This window comes from Aptenodytes forsteri, unplaced genomic scaffold, assembly GCF_000699145.1.
Source record: "Aptenodytes forsteri isolate BGI_AS27 unplaced genomic scaffold, ASM69914v1 Scaffold280, whole genome shotgun sequence".
In the NCBI taxonomy this organism is placed as follows: Eukaryota; Metazoa; Chordata; class Aves; order Sphenisciformes; family Spheniscidae; genus Aptenodytes; species Aptenodytes forsteri.
Window position 1 is genome coordinate 1172038 of NW_008796042.1, and position 13163 is coordinate 1185200.

General features: G+C 45.4%; 1 protein-coding gene across 1 annotated transcript in view; it reads left to right on the forward strand.

Annotated features, from left to right (window-relative positions):
- The window catches only part of LOC103904195 (calpain-13), a 44860-nt gene extending 41487 nt beyond the window's left edge, over positions 1 to 3373 (forward strand). The window contains exons 20-21 of the mRNA XM_019473715.1: positions 2222 to 2277; positions 3347 to 3373. Of these exons, the coding sequence (XP_019329260.1) occupies positions 2222 to 2277; positions 3347 to 3373 (83 nt within the window). The remainder of the gene's footprint in view (positions 1 to 2221; positions 2278 to 3346) is intronic.
- Positions 3374 to 13163: the final 9790 nt, after the last annotated feature.

Sequence of the window (13163 nt, forward strand, 5' to 3'; positions counted from 1 at the left end):
AAAATTTGGAGAAGTCTAAACCACAGCAAGGGGGGTGTTTTTTTTTTTTTTTTTTTACTGGAGCGATGTTCCCACCAACTTCTGTGAAGTTCTCTCAGTTTTTTGGTAAGGAGAAGGTCTGAGATCCTTCTCAGTGGATAAACAAACCCACGCCCTGTGTTGTGTCCAGCTATTGTCTGGCAGTTGCAAGGAGGGAGTGTCTGTAAATAAACCTTTGCCTGTAAGTAAATGGAATTCTGCTTTACAAAAGCATAATTTTTACTATTATAAGTGTTCTGAGTGGAAATACTAAACAAACCCAGCAATTGTGACCCATGTGCTAGAACATTGCTACAGCAATTTAGTTCATCTTTGGAATGAGTTGTGTTTCAACAGTGCATGGAAATGAGTGTTCATTTTTTGTCTATGCGTTTTTACCACTGATGTTTTATGGGCCAATAGTGGTCAGCAGATCTGCCTGGATGACACTGCCTAAAATCCCATTTCAAGGGAGTACAGCAGGAGCAGCTCAGAAAGTCAGAGCGTGTCCTGATTTTAATGCTTTCATTAAAAACCAGACAACTTGTAAACACCCATTTTTTGTGATTATGTGCATCACTTGCTGTAGATGAAAATTCTTATGCCTAAATTAGTACCATGGCATTTCTTTTTCATCTTTAAAAAGATTCTTTTACATTTTAAGTGCCAGTGTAAAGACAGCTCCTTTATATCCATGTGGAAAGGAATCTCTAAAAGTTTCATTGCTGTCTGTAATGAGTATCTTAAAATGCTCTCAAGTCTTTCGTTATCACTTTACAGATGGTTTAATGTGCAATACATTTCTCAAACTTTTCAAATCATTGTGAATAAGATTTTTACAGGAGAGGATAAGGGTGCCAAGTGGGAATAAAAGGCAGTCCACCTTTATGATGATGTGAATGCAGCAGGGAAGATAAAATCTGTCCCATTAAATCATTACTCATCCTTTCAAGATAGCCAGAGATGAGACCCAAACCAAAAGCAGCAGCTTCTTTGCAAACTCTATTTAACTGGAGTTAACAAAGCAGTAAAGGAGCACTTACCTCTGCCCAGAGGAGGTAACTTCAGCACTGCCGTTTGTTCCTAGAAAGACTGCTGGGCGCCAGCCCAGCCCTGCAAATACAACCTTGTCAAGGGGATGGGCGCAACATGAGGATTTCCTTGTTCTATGCCTTTCTTCGGAGCAGTATAGGCTGGATGTGCTTCATCGTGTTAGCTTTCCTCCCTGCCTTCTCTCTTTTCTGGATCGTGTAGGTAGCTCTGGTTGCCTCCTAAGGGGCCGACGAGCAACACGCCCTTGTGCCCTGTTCCTACACTCTCCCAGCAGCCTTGCATTTTTGCCTAAAGCCGGGCAGGTTTCAAAACATTCATGATCTTAAAATGCCTTTTCCATTCAGGGTGGGAAACAGGCTCCTGGAGAAATGTGTCATTCAAGCATAGACAGACTTAAATTTGTTTCAACTTTTTATTACAACAGCACATTTCTAGGAGAAAAGTAATTTCAAAATAAATAAAAAGAACTCAAAATACTGTGTTTTGACTTTATCCAAACACTTGGGTTTGAACATTTCTCCTAGACAAACTGCAATATAAATGTGCTCATAGAATATCAGTATTTGAATGGATTTAAATTTTCTGATGGCAAAGTGTTCTGTCAGAAAACTTTCAGCAATGTTAATTTCAAACTCTAGCTGAATAACAGCAGCGTCTGCATTTATATTCCCTGGAAAAAGCTTGCAAGGCATGCTAATGACTTCAAGAGAATCACTTTCTTTAGGGCACACTGTGATCACTAACTGCCAGGGAGGATGGAAAAGGACCAACAGAAAGCTTCCCTGTGGGAAGATGTGTTTCATTAGTTCACCGTTCTCCTGTCAGTCTTCAGGCGGGAGCTACTGTTGAAACGAATTATGAGAGCAGATGAAAGCAGTCACAATGAGCACTCCCTGTCCCTACACTTTTGCCAAATTCTGGCCCTGCAATTGGGATGCCTTTGCAGGCTGTGATCCAAGGGACAAAGCTGAAAGGGGTACCCAGCACAGAAATGAGATGTGGCTAGGCAGGACAGTGTGTGTGGACACCTGAGCCAGGCAGAGCATCCCAGCACGGGGACCGCAGCTCTGCTCAGCTGCCACAGCCTTGTGTCTGCGTTGCACTCTTGCTTCCTCCTCATGAAATACAATTTTCTTTGTTCTACCCCTAGATGCATTTCAAAACTTAGCAGAAGGCAGATCACAAATTTTGATGACGGCAATGGAGGTGAGGATGCTCCTTCCTTCTCTTCTCTTCTCTCCAGGTCCAAAGTGGGACCACTGAGTATGTTAGCAGGAGGGTGAAGTTAAAGATGATGTGTGATGTATGTTACTAGGGGTTTTGCCTCTGACACCAACAGTGGTGAGGGTTTCACCTGGCTGGATGTGTGTAATGGGCAGCGGGGAGGTATTTCCGTGGGGTTCCCTGGCCCCAGTCATGCAGCCTCACTAGGGTGAGCACAGCTCAGTGGTGGCCATCTACGACCAAAGCACAGAGTCTTCCCTTACTGATGCCAGCCTGTCATTGCTGGAAACATTGCTCAAAGTGACTTTGAGGAAGTGACAAAAAAAAAAAATCTGTGCCCTCATTTCTTACTGCCCCATCTGTTAATTCTGAATTGCAAAACATCTTGGTTTTAAGAAAGAAATAGCAGACAAATACTTGCTGCTGCTGTTTGTCTTAAAAGCACAGCCTGAAGGATAGCTAGCCAAATGGGGATACATCAAGCTTTTTATCAGCTAGTCTGAAGCAAAAATCCTGCTGTGCTCCATAGTGATATGCCTGAGTGCTGCGTTTTATCAGTCTGGGGACTGTTACTTGACAATACAGTGTTTAAAAAGACTTTTTTTAAAAAAACTTTTACAATCTTGCTGGCTCCTGTTTACACTCTGTAGTTAGTTCAGTGGCTCATAGTTCATTAAATCTTCGTTGCACCGAGAGCTGAGCAGAATTTCCAAGCAGAGGCCCTGAACCTGTTTTACGGGGTAGTCTGTGGGATAGCCACATTCCCAGAGCCTGCCGTCCCTTCCACTCGCAATCACGCAGGTGCCATCCTTTTCCAGCAATTGCTTCTGCTGCACCTGCTGCAATAATTTATCATGGAAAGCAACATATGGAAACTGTTTATAGGTCTGAATTGTAATAAGGGAAAAAGGCAGTTTCAAAATCCCTTAACTATCCTGTGCAGGACAAAAGGACCATAGTCACTGGGTCACAGCCGGAAGGTAGAGACACATGTCTGAAGACTTTGTGTAACATCACTATCTAAATGCACCTTTTCTCCTCTTTTTTCCAGTGGCTGACTCTTGTCATGTACACCTAAAGAGATGTCAGAGCTCAATGTGGCTGGTAAGAAATCTCGTTAGTACTATACATACTGAGAAGAAAGGTGTGGGTGCTCTTACAGCGCCCACAGTGAACATGAGTGGGGGCCTTACAGAAAGCTCACCCTGGGTTTATGGTGGGTTTTGAGAGAAAGAGGAAAGGTGAGAGCTGCAGCATGAGCGGGGCTGGAGAGGGGCTGCAAAAGGAATTGGACTTTGGGCAATTTTTTCTGCGGAATTGCTGATGGCCTTATCAGTTGCTCAGACCACCAATGGCTCAGTTAGCCACTTGACCCCTGTTCCCGCCTGAGGCAATACATTTTTCAATAGATCAACTAGCAGAACTTGTCTTTTTTGTCTTCTTCTAAGGGATGCAATTACTCCTGCATATCTTACATAGCTGCAGCAGATGTAAAGCCAAGTAGAGTGTGGGGATATGAAGTCACTTAGATTTCTTGGTCAGTCTGATTTCACATTTTTAACTGAATTATGTAATTTAGTTTACCTTTGAACAACAGTCCCTACCATGTGTTTCATTTGGCATTTACTCCCTCCATGTCAGACCTGGAGAGGGACTTTTTTGCCCTGAAGTTTACCTGGACTTTCCGATTTTGCTACTTGGTTCTAGTGATGAACTCTGCCTTTTCCTGCAGAACTTGTCCTGTTTATACATCCATAAACCATCTCAGCCATCATGCTTCTACTAACCCACTGGGACACAGCTGTTCCCAGTTGCAGTGGGTAAAGCGTTAGTGCTGGTCCTAGACAGTTGGCACTGAGGAGAAAACAGGGAGGAAATCCAATCCTTAGAGAAAAGGTACAGTGGAGAGCCAGCAGCCTCTTGCCATTGTGTTGTGGTTGACCCCAGGAACTCATGGAGCACCCTCGAGCAAAATCACATGCTTTCCTTATCAACCCAGTTCAAAAGCTGAGTGAAAAAACCAAAAACCCAGGACCTTCACTGAAATCCAGGGACTTCATCCAGATGATCCTTCCTATAGACAGGAATTACAATAATAAATAATACAGGAACAGCATCTCTGGTATCTCACATCCTGTTTCTGAAGGCAGTTGACATTGGATGCCAGCTTTGGTGAGAAGTTGAAAGAGGAGATGTATAATCAGGGTGTAAATTACACTCCCCCAGGGAGAAAGCATGGTAGATTCAGACCCAAGTCAGGGATGGCTCTGTGTCTTTCACCCTTGGCTCCAGGACAGCCTTCGTGCCCAGCTGCTCCTCTATCTTGGCTCCTAATTGCATCCAGTGTGTCCATCTGCAGCAGGAGCTGGGCTTCAGCACTCAACACTGTGATGCCTTCAGCTCTCTGAGCTCTGTTTGCACACAGTTATTTGCTTGAAAGTCTGCCCTTTGCATTTGGAGAGCGTTGGACAGTGCAGCTTCCCTTTGTCACAACAAAGCTGTATTTTGATGTGTTGATGTGTAGAAACAGATTATTCACAACACAGCACCCACCCCTTGCACCGCAGACTATCATTAGGTAAATATGAGACTAGAAGGACCTCGCTTTGGGGGATGAAGTTGCTTAAAGTACTGCTTGCAAATGATATTCATAGTCTATTTAGTCTTTTTTTTTCCTTTCATGAATCATTCATAAACTGATCATAACTTCTGCAAATATATCATTAATCATAATTTTCACTTACCGGTTTTGAATGAAATTCTGCCCTTAGGGTGTTCATAAGCAGTTCACTTGAACAATTCAACAGCCACTTGCAGCTGGAGACTGGGCAGTCACAGCACGGGCCCCTCAGAGGACTGAAATTCTTTAAACTAGAGCCTAACAAACCATGAGCCATGTGAGAAAACACACTTGGTGTTTGTTGGGAAAAAATCTGTTGAAAAAATATTCTCATTAGTGATTTCTAAAGACTGACCTCCAGCTGTCTGTGTTTTGAGTGAGTCTCTTTACCTCTGTTTTAGGTGGCTTTTCTGCTCCCCAGTATGACACAGCCCAAGGCCATCCCATACAAGAGCCATCCATGGGGCTCTTGAAAAACCAAACACTGTGACGGAGTGAAACCAGGTTTCTTACGGACATTTGCTTATGTTTGATGGTACTCAGATGTCTGGATGGAGAGTCCTTTTCAGGCAAACTGGAGTTGCTTTGGAGAGAGAAGAGGAGATAATGAGAGAGATCCATGGGCAAGCTGGTAGTATTTAATGGTCGGGGCAAGCTGGAAGTGCTGAGTATAATCTCCTCTCATCTTCAGTATATAGCATGGCTGGTTCTGCTGGTTAATGCACAGAAGTCATGAGCAGCTCCATTAACTTCATTGCAAGTAAGAACAGAATCAGGCCTTTTGTGTGGAAGGAGTGACTATCGCTTAGGTAACAGAAACAATTAAGACACAGTTTTATTTGAATTATTTCTTAATTTGCTTGTGTGCCATTTCTAAATGCCAGAAAAAGGTTGAAGAAATTAATCATAAATCATAAATAACACCACTTTGTGATTTTTTTTTTTACTTTTTATTAATAAAAAAATAAATAAGAAAGTTTTATGATGCATATTTTTCATCAACTGTAGGGATTCCGTTTTATTTTTTTTTTTACTTTTTATTAATAAAAAAATAAATAAGAAAGTTTTATGCATATTTGAGTTCATCAACTGTAGGGATTCCGTTTTATTTGCTACAGCAATGAAGAGGCATATTAGAGTCATAGAACAGATTGTTCAGTGTTTTTTTCTCATTTCCAGCACCTATATCAGTACTGTCTGGGAAGAGACAAATTTATCTGAACTGCATTATCTTTCTCTGTCCTGCTGTCTTTAAAAATATAGGGCTTCTTCAGACATAATTCCTGCTCAAAAGTTTAACTTAAATGTGCTAAATAACTGTAACCTTTCTGTAGCCCACACACAAACTCCGCTTTCATGCGCATTTCATGGTGATAAAAGCAAATCTAGTGATCTATTCTACTGAACTATGAAAAAAAAAATCTCTGAAGACTCTATTTGTGAAAATGCCAAAAAGAAGGATGCAAGTGTCGATGGATGAAAGTGATTCAGGGTTGCCATGGCAATATAATTCACACTATGCCTCACCCAGACCTTCTGCACAAGTTTCCATTGAGGCATCCACACGCTAGCAACAGATTTACTCATTTGGCAGCGAGACATTACACGCTGGAGCAACAACTACATCACAAGGTAAAGAAGGGACCAGTGTCTTTGTTACCATGAGGTTGGTCTGCGGCAGTGTCTCGTTCTGCAGCTTGAAGAGCATTACTCATGTAGGTAGGACTTATGCAAACAGGGCCACTGAACCCACCCCTTCACTGAAAGTGAGGGGAAAGGGACATCAGTAAAATAAGACTATTGCAATATTTTTCAGTCAATTTTAAACAAACCGATTCCTTCTCCAAAGCGTGACTTACACATCCCACCTGAAATCATTAATCATTAATTAAGCTCTCTGACAATGTTGGCAAAGAGAGAAGATAAATAAAAAAGGTCACCATGGAAAAATAAATATACTTTGCTAAAAAGGCATATTAGTAGATCCATTTTAGAGAAGTATGCTTGTTTAGTTTAGCCTGGGAATTCAAAAAGGCTAAGTAGAAATCTAGCAGTACTTCTGTATGATGTCCACCACGCAGTTCAGGGATGCTCAAGCTGGCTCAGACTTGCTGGGAACAAGCTATTTGTAGCTACACAGAAGTCACCCATGGTAGAATTGTGAAATTCAGTTCAAGTCAATAGGTTTAAATACATTCTTGTTGTGTGAAAGTCCCATCTATAAAAATACCAAGCTGTTAAGATCAGCACATCAGGATCAGTCTTAAAAATCTTAATTTGCAGACAATGTATTACTTTTCCTTTTGTTACGATGCATAATTGCATTTCTGTGGAAGGCAATTCTGCCTGTCGTGAGACAAAGATCCTTGTCTCTAATAACTTAGTCTGGCCACAGACTAAAATGTTTCTTCTTCATTAAAAAGCTAGCAGCAGACACCAGACATCCCAGGTGAGAAACATCACCGATATATAAGGTTGTCTCCCCGTGGAGAGATGCTGGGGATGCCGACTCTTCTCATGCAAGGAGCGTGTGTATGCCCGTGCCTAGAGCCCCTGCAGCTGATTGCCGCTGGAGATGCTGCCGGCCGGAGCCCACCTCCGCCTCCATCATGCCAACCCTTCACTCTGGTGCGTGCGGTCTGTGCACGCCAGCGGTCTCAGGGATGAAACGACGGCCCCTTCGGGTTTGTGGGCTGGCACCTGCAAGCTGATCCTGCACTGGGGCAGAAAGTAATAACTCACTGCTATCAAGCTGAGCATGGCTGCCTGTCTGTAGCGTTGGAAGAATTGGTATTCCACTTGATTTATACTTCCAGCCAAGCTAATTAAGCAACACTTCAGGAGGAATCCATCATTGTGACAGACTTGTTGGTTAACCATCCCACAAGCAAAGTCAAGGGTGTTTGGTAGCCTGAAAAAAAAAACCGGGTCAATAGGGAGAAAAACAATGATTTGCCCATAGTACAGCAGTGACTATTATTTCCAAAAGCAACAAGAAGCTTAATACATTTCACAAACACAGGGGCCAACATTAAAAACAAAGGCAGCTCAGATCAGTGGGGTGTTAGATAAAGAGGGAAAACTTTTACATCTCAGCTTCGTGTGATTAAGCTGTGAAGGCCAACTTTATGGGGATGGTGCCCATATTAAAATCTTCTGTGCACCTTCATCTGTGTTTGCCAGCTCTGAAATGTTAGTGCAATCCCCATGAGGTTTCTGGCATTTGTGAAAGCTGTGAGATTCATGCAATTATTATACTATCACCTCTAATCTTTTTGATGAAAATCGGTTTCTAGTCCTCAGGGACACAAGTCTGAAAAGCCCTAAGAGAATCTTCTATTAGAAATTGAAAAGAAGGACCTCAAACAAATGCTTTATTTTTAAATCTTCATGATGCTAAGACCCTCAAGAGTGTAAGAAGCAGGCAATGTGAAGAAGCAGAAGCTGAAGCAGATGAGATTAGTGATGCTGAACTCCCTAGCATTGAAGATGGGATAAAGAGCTGATGAAATTAGGTAGGATCTGAGACAACCATTAGCCTTAGAAAGACTTTGGTGAAGTGGTGACAGTTGACCCTGCAAGCATAATCTCTGGATGTAGATCTTGAAGCCCTGCTGCTAACTGCCCTTCTCCTGGGACCCAGAGGCCCCATGTCTGGCATCTGCCTGGCAGAGGCTGTGCCCAAGTCATCTCAGGATGGATGGATGAGGAAGCTCTCACACATCTTGCCTACCGGGCCTGATCCTGCAGATGTTCCCAGAGCATGCAACCTGGATTAAGGCTTTCCCAGAAGCCTTAGAGGCTGTGGTTTTGGTGCCCATGCCTCAGTGAACCCATCCTGCCGTTGTGGTATGGGAGACTGGGAGTGTCCGTGGCTGGTTTCAGAGTAACTGACCCTCCCTCTCCACCTTTGGCTGTGCCTCAGGTCTCTCATAGAGAAACTGCTGCAATTTATACAGAATAACAAAAACACTTTTCAAGCAAAAAAAAAAAAAGGGCACATTATTCCATAACCTTGTGCATGGCCGAAGGGGGGAAGGCTGGGTTTGACCCTGGCTGTGAGCAGCCCACTGGCCCATGCACTTCATGGTGTGCACTAATGATTTATTTTTTTTCTTCTTAATGCAATGCAGTTCTTGAAGCAGGGACCAATCGTGCCACACCATAGCAAATGCTCTGACCATGGGCTGCAGGGTCACAGGCATCTCTAACACAAAGGTGGAACAGTAAGGGACTGGTATTCCCGTGTGCAGCCTAGAGGGATGCCTGCAAAGCCCAGGAATGCTCAGCTCTTGCTGCTGCCTTCAGTGAGATGGTGACCCTTTCTCAAAAGAGGTACCTGTCCTTCTCCCAAACTCAGGCAGATGGAAAGCCTGTCAAGAGTGCTCCCCCCCCCGCCCCGTGTTTAGGTAGCTCAGCAGGAACACAGGCAAATGTTGGGACCATTTTTCTGATGGGGAAGGTACCAGCTGTATTTGACATTATTGTGCTTAGCCTTAACACTTGTCTTTAGGATCTCTTTGCTGCGAGGCTGGAGCTGAAACCTGTTGCTTTTACCTGGCGATTCCTTACCTGAAATACCTCATGCTGCAATTCCTGGCTATGCTTCTTGCACCAGTCCCGCCCTGTGATAGCTGCACCTTTTCAGCCCTGGGAAGTGGGATGCCCAGGCAGATGAAGAGGTCACCAGCCTTTTCAGAGCAGGTTTCCTGATGCCCTCTGCCAAGCTGGCTGGTGCCACCCTGGGTGCCTGTCACCAGCTGTGCTGCCAGCTGTGCCGCCAGCTGTGCCTGGGTTGGGTGTCCCCAGCCCACTGTGGCACTGGGGTCCATTTCTGCTGCATGGCAGTGACATCTAGAGGCTCCCTGGCCTGAGCTCCTGTCTCTCACTGCTCATATGCTGCTGGCAGCACTTGGCAGGCAGAAACCTGCTCCTCATGAAGCCCCTGGGAAGCCCATTCACACCCTCAGGGTGAAGTACTGCAAGACTTAAATCCAAGCTCCTTCCCTAAACCACCATGGGAAGGATCTTTGTTGTAGCACCTCGAGGAAATTTGATATTGCTTTGGGGATCCCAAAGGTTTGAGGGAGCCAAAGCGTGTCCATTCCCCGAGAGACAAACTGGTCCGTGTGAGGCTGGTGCTGATTAAACAATACATACAGCTTTCCACTTGAGAAAATATTATTTCCTTGCTTTATATGCTGTACATTAGATTTGATGCCATCCAGCATCAGATGCAAAGCTGCCTCTGTATCGAGGCTGCCAGTGCAAGATGAAAGATTATTGTGCAAACAGTATTATGTATTTAAAAGCAATGCATTCAAGAAAGGGGGGGTAAATATATCATCTCCATAGGCTGAATTATTCAACCAGTTGATGAATGCATCTCCTGAAGCATTCCCCGAGTTTGAGCTGAAATGCCTACCATGGAGAGAGAGAGGGAATATTATTGCCCATATGAGGCGTACTTGGTATTCAATAGAATATGTATTCGCTAGGGTGATATAACATGGGCATTGCGAGTCAGCAGAGCAGACTGCAAATAATCTTCTAGCCTGAAATCAGGGAGTGAGCAGCCTAGTGGAGTAGAGCTCTCCCACGATACAAAATTTGTGGGAAGATTGCAGTGAAAAGTGGGAGGAATGGGCTTTTGCCCATCCTGTGAGCCACTTCACACTTGGAAACATTCAAGAGAAAAGTTAGGTCAGGCCTTCCCTGAGATCAAAAATCTCTGTATGATAAAATGGGAAATCTCGAGAGGATGAGAATAGCCAGACAGACAGCAAGGTGAGGCAGGAGCAACATCGAGGCACGGCAATGAAGGCTCCTGCCACCTCCATCCTGTTGCAATGCGTGATCCCTCACGGTGCCTGGGAGAGGCTGAACATATCTCAGTGGATGATAGAGCTGAGATTAGGGGCTCTCAAGCCAAGTCCACCTAATGAATGTGCACCAAAGTGTACACACACATCTCAAAAGCATTAAAGCGGCCCAACCTGCTTCCCTTATTTAGCAGCATTCTCATAGGGTGAGGGTGAACACAAGCCCCCGTAAAAGTGGCTTTGGAGGAGTTGAGGGCAAGGGGGTACAGAAAGCTTGTCCCTATACCACACCACGATCCTCTCCTTCAGTGCCCTCTGTGCTTTCTATAGGCGTGGAGGTGTAGGTATTTGTTACCATCTCCAGGGCTGTGAGATGGTTCCTCCCACGGATGCTAAATCCACATTTGGACTGAAGCAGATGCTGCAGGTGGGGTGAGAAGAGCAAGCCCTCCGCCTGCCCCACAGCCTTTGTGGGATGGCAGGCAGCTGCCTTCTGCCTTATGACCGTGCCAGAGGCATTGGCAGGCTGCCCTCGGGTGTGTGGTGGTGGACGGCACCTTCTCCAGCCACTGAAGTCCAAGCAGAGCCGAGGGCCTCCAAGGGAGAGGCAGGAGGAGGAAAGCCATCCCTGCCAGCAAGCCCAGGACAGTGGGGCTAGCACAGCCTCCTCCCTGCTGCTGCCATGTGTTATATCCACCCCCCTCGCCTCTGCTTATTTGTTTTGTTTGCCTGATGCAGAGGAATTGGGCTGTAATGATTGCTCCCAGCTCAGCGCAGGGAGAAATGCAGAGACAAGTTGGGAGGCACAGCTGTGGGGTGACCCTTCTCCATCAGTCTCGGATTTCATGGCCTAAAAACCCTTCCCTTTATCTCTGAGGGACGCAAGTTACACCTCCATCCAAGGAGCAGGAAGGTGCTTTGTTTACTAGTGGTGTGTATGATCTGCAAGATCTAAACACAGTAATTAACTTATAGAGCTGCTAATGTGTCTTGGTTCCTCACCCCCCCCCCCCCCAAACGCGCGTGGGTCGAGGGTATGGGTATGCGTGAGTTTCGCATGCACCGCCGCCGTGCCGCCCAATCCCACATCCCTCAGAGGTGACAGGAGCTGTGGAAAGAAATTGAGGTTGTAGGTTGTTCTCGATTTTACCGGAGCTGTGAGTGCCAGATTTTTCATTTTCACATACCTTCTTTTTCTCTTAGGCACTGGCATAAAATCTTCCCTTTTCATTATTATATCGGATGAATGAAACCAAGGGATTTTTTTCCCCCATTGGAAAAAATAAACAGTTTCGAACTTCTAGGGAAAAAAGTAATCAGTAATGGCCAGCACGAAGTTGCACTGCTGTGCTCCTCAGAAATCAAAGTTAGAAGACAAATTGGACACCTGACCTGAAGGCCACAGATGTCACTGGTTTCCACTGAGGTCCCTTGGCCAAAGCCTTCCACACCAGGCTGAAGGTGTTAGGAAGCCAGAGGGAGAGCAATGTGCAGTGGTGGACTCGGACATGGTCTTCTGGGCTCTGCTCACCAGACACAGGATGCGTGACCTCAGGAAAACCATGCTGAGATCCTGGTCCATCAGAAACACTGAGCCTTAGTGATACCAGCTTAAATCAACAGCAGTGGTCAGGCTTTGCATCAGACCTTTCATTGCAGCTTCCTCTCTGCAACAGATAGAGCATGAATACTTGGGTCCCTGCAAGTGGTGAAGCAAGGGGCTTGAAAGTTAAATTAGGTCTGCTCATACAACCCTGTGAGTCTCCAGGGAACGGCCAGACAAAATTTCATGCTAAGCATTATAGCTTCTGTATCATCTACTATTTGATTTCCCATTAAAGGTGCACAGGGGAATTTTGGACTTTTAAATGGTCTTTGTAACACTCAACATTTCAAACGGCTCATTCGGGTGTTCGCTCTGGGCTGGGGAGGGCTTGACATCATTTCTCCTTCCCAAAAGGAGGCATCAGAAACTCTCCCTGAAATTTGATGGGGCAGGAGGATACCTTGTGGCGTGGCTGGAATAAAGAAAGAGGACCGAAGGAGTATGAAGTTGGGCATGAATAGGCTAGGATTGGGCCTGTGTACAAAGAGGCAAAGGCAGCAATTTCTGCGCTACCGCTGGAGGTTGCCCGGTGCAAGCACCGACCCCTGCAGCAAGCACCCATGCCAAAGGGCCCCGTGTGCCTGAGCCTGACCCGGTGGCCAGAGAGATGCTCCGGGGAGGTTTCTGTGTCTCGCTGCCCTGAAACCAAATCATGGGGACTTGGGAAGGTCTGTGTTGCACTTCACACCAGAAAGCAGGAGGGAGCTAAGAGATCTCGGCGTACTCCTGCATGCCGACCTGGGTCACCCCGTCCACAGGAAAGCATGCTTCCTGCAGGCTCTGACTCTGCTCCCAGTGCTGGCAGGGCTAACCTTACGGT